General features: G+C 43.4%; 1 protein-coding gene across 1 annotated transcript; it reads right to left on the bottom strand.

The window, feature by feature from the left end:
* Positions 1-612: 612 nt before the first annotated feature.
* RB195_011839 (uncharacterized protein) lies at positions 613-882 on the bottom strand (the record flags this gene model as incomplete). The annotated part of the gene is made up of 1 exon (XM_064193422.1): positions 613-882. One exon carries the CDS (start codon positions 880-882, stop codon positions 613-615), a length of 270 nt encoding a protein of 89 aa, XP_064051005.1.
* Between the last annotated feature and the right edge of the window lie 467 nt (positions 883-1,349).

Below are 1,349 nucleotides of genomic sequence, written 5' to 3'. Positions count from 1 at the left end.
TCGAAAAACATAATCTATTCTCGGTTAGATGAATGTTATCGCACCAATATGCATATGAGATATTGGAAAATATGGCAAAGAAAATTGCTCTTGTTTTTCGGTCCACTTCGCGATATAAACAATATCAAATAGTGGAACAGTATAGAACGTCTTCGCTATTTTTGTCGCATCCGTGAAGTGTGACGTAGGTACACGTCAAAAATCACGCAGTGAGTGTGTGTGTGTGTGGGTCGATCTAAGTTTACTCGTGCAGTCGTGCAATCCTCCTGGAACTAATCGACTTCCTCTCCTAATCCTTCACCAAAGCTCAAATGAGTAGTGGTCTGGAAGCAAATGATGCTCTCAAGCTCATACTCAGCCAGTTGTTTTCGTTTGAAGATGTTTGATTTCCCGCTGTTTATACACCGTTGTTGTGCCATAATTTGTGACGAATCCAATCGTTTAATGTTATGTTTTTCCACCGTTAGAAGCATGTAAACCGATTTGAACAGAAAAAAGGGTACAAATATGCGTGGTCATTAACACACCAAGCACCTCCAATTTACGCTCAGCAGTTAGCAGTAGATGCACCCACTTGTTAAGGCACTACGTTAAGATGTGTCTTGAGACGTATCACTTCTTCGTGAACACTTTGTATAACACGCTCAGCAAGCATATCAGACGATAGGTTCGAAGGTCCTCTTGGTCATCTTTCTTACGAATGGGAAACGTTAGCGGGGTCTTCCGCTGGTCTGGGATCCCTTCAACATTGTATCGTTGGACCAGAGCTGTGAGGGATTGGATACCACGCGATATCAAACCCATCGGAGAAATACCGGCGGCCCGATGGTCAAATTTCTTTGCAAAGCCCATCAAGGAAAGATACGATGCTCTTTGAGTCATTTTCGAGGAGAGAAGCCAATCGGGAACACTTTCTCGCGATTAGGACAAATGAAAGTGTTATTAGCGCCTGCACGAACGAATCGACGAACAACGGGACCACAAATAATGCAAGTAGTAATTCGAAGTGTGCCCAGTTTTGAGTCGCACATGAATCAAGGATCGTGTAACTAATGAAGAACGAAATGTGCTCACTAAGTAAAGCGATGAAAGCTTGGTATGTAGGCCCACAGTGAAGATAAGGGGCCAAAATTGTTCGACGAAGATCTTCTAAGTCACTCTCATTTCCACATATTTTGATCGTTTTCCTGTACGATGTACGGAGCAGAAATCGAAGAACCACCACCACAAGGACGAATGATGAGGGATGATTCCTCCTGACTCGCGAAGGAGCTTGTTGGCTGCTGTTACTCTCTAACTACGAAGGGAATCATTATGAGCAAGGGAACCAAGTACTAGCTCGAAACCTA

The sequence above is a fragment of the Necator americanus genome, chromosome III, assembly GCF_031761385.1.
Source record: "Necator americanus strain Aroian chromosome III, whole genome shotgun sequence".
Taxonomy (NCBI): domain Eukaryota; kingdom Metazoa; phylum Nematoda; class Chromadorea; order Rhabditida; family Ancylostomatidae; genus Necator; species Necator americanus.
The sequence above is the reverse complement of the archived record's forward strand: the minus strand, read 5'-3'. Positions and strand labels throughout refer to the sequence as shown.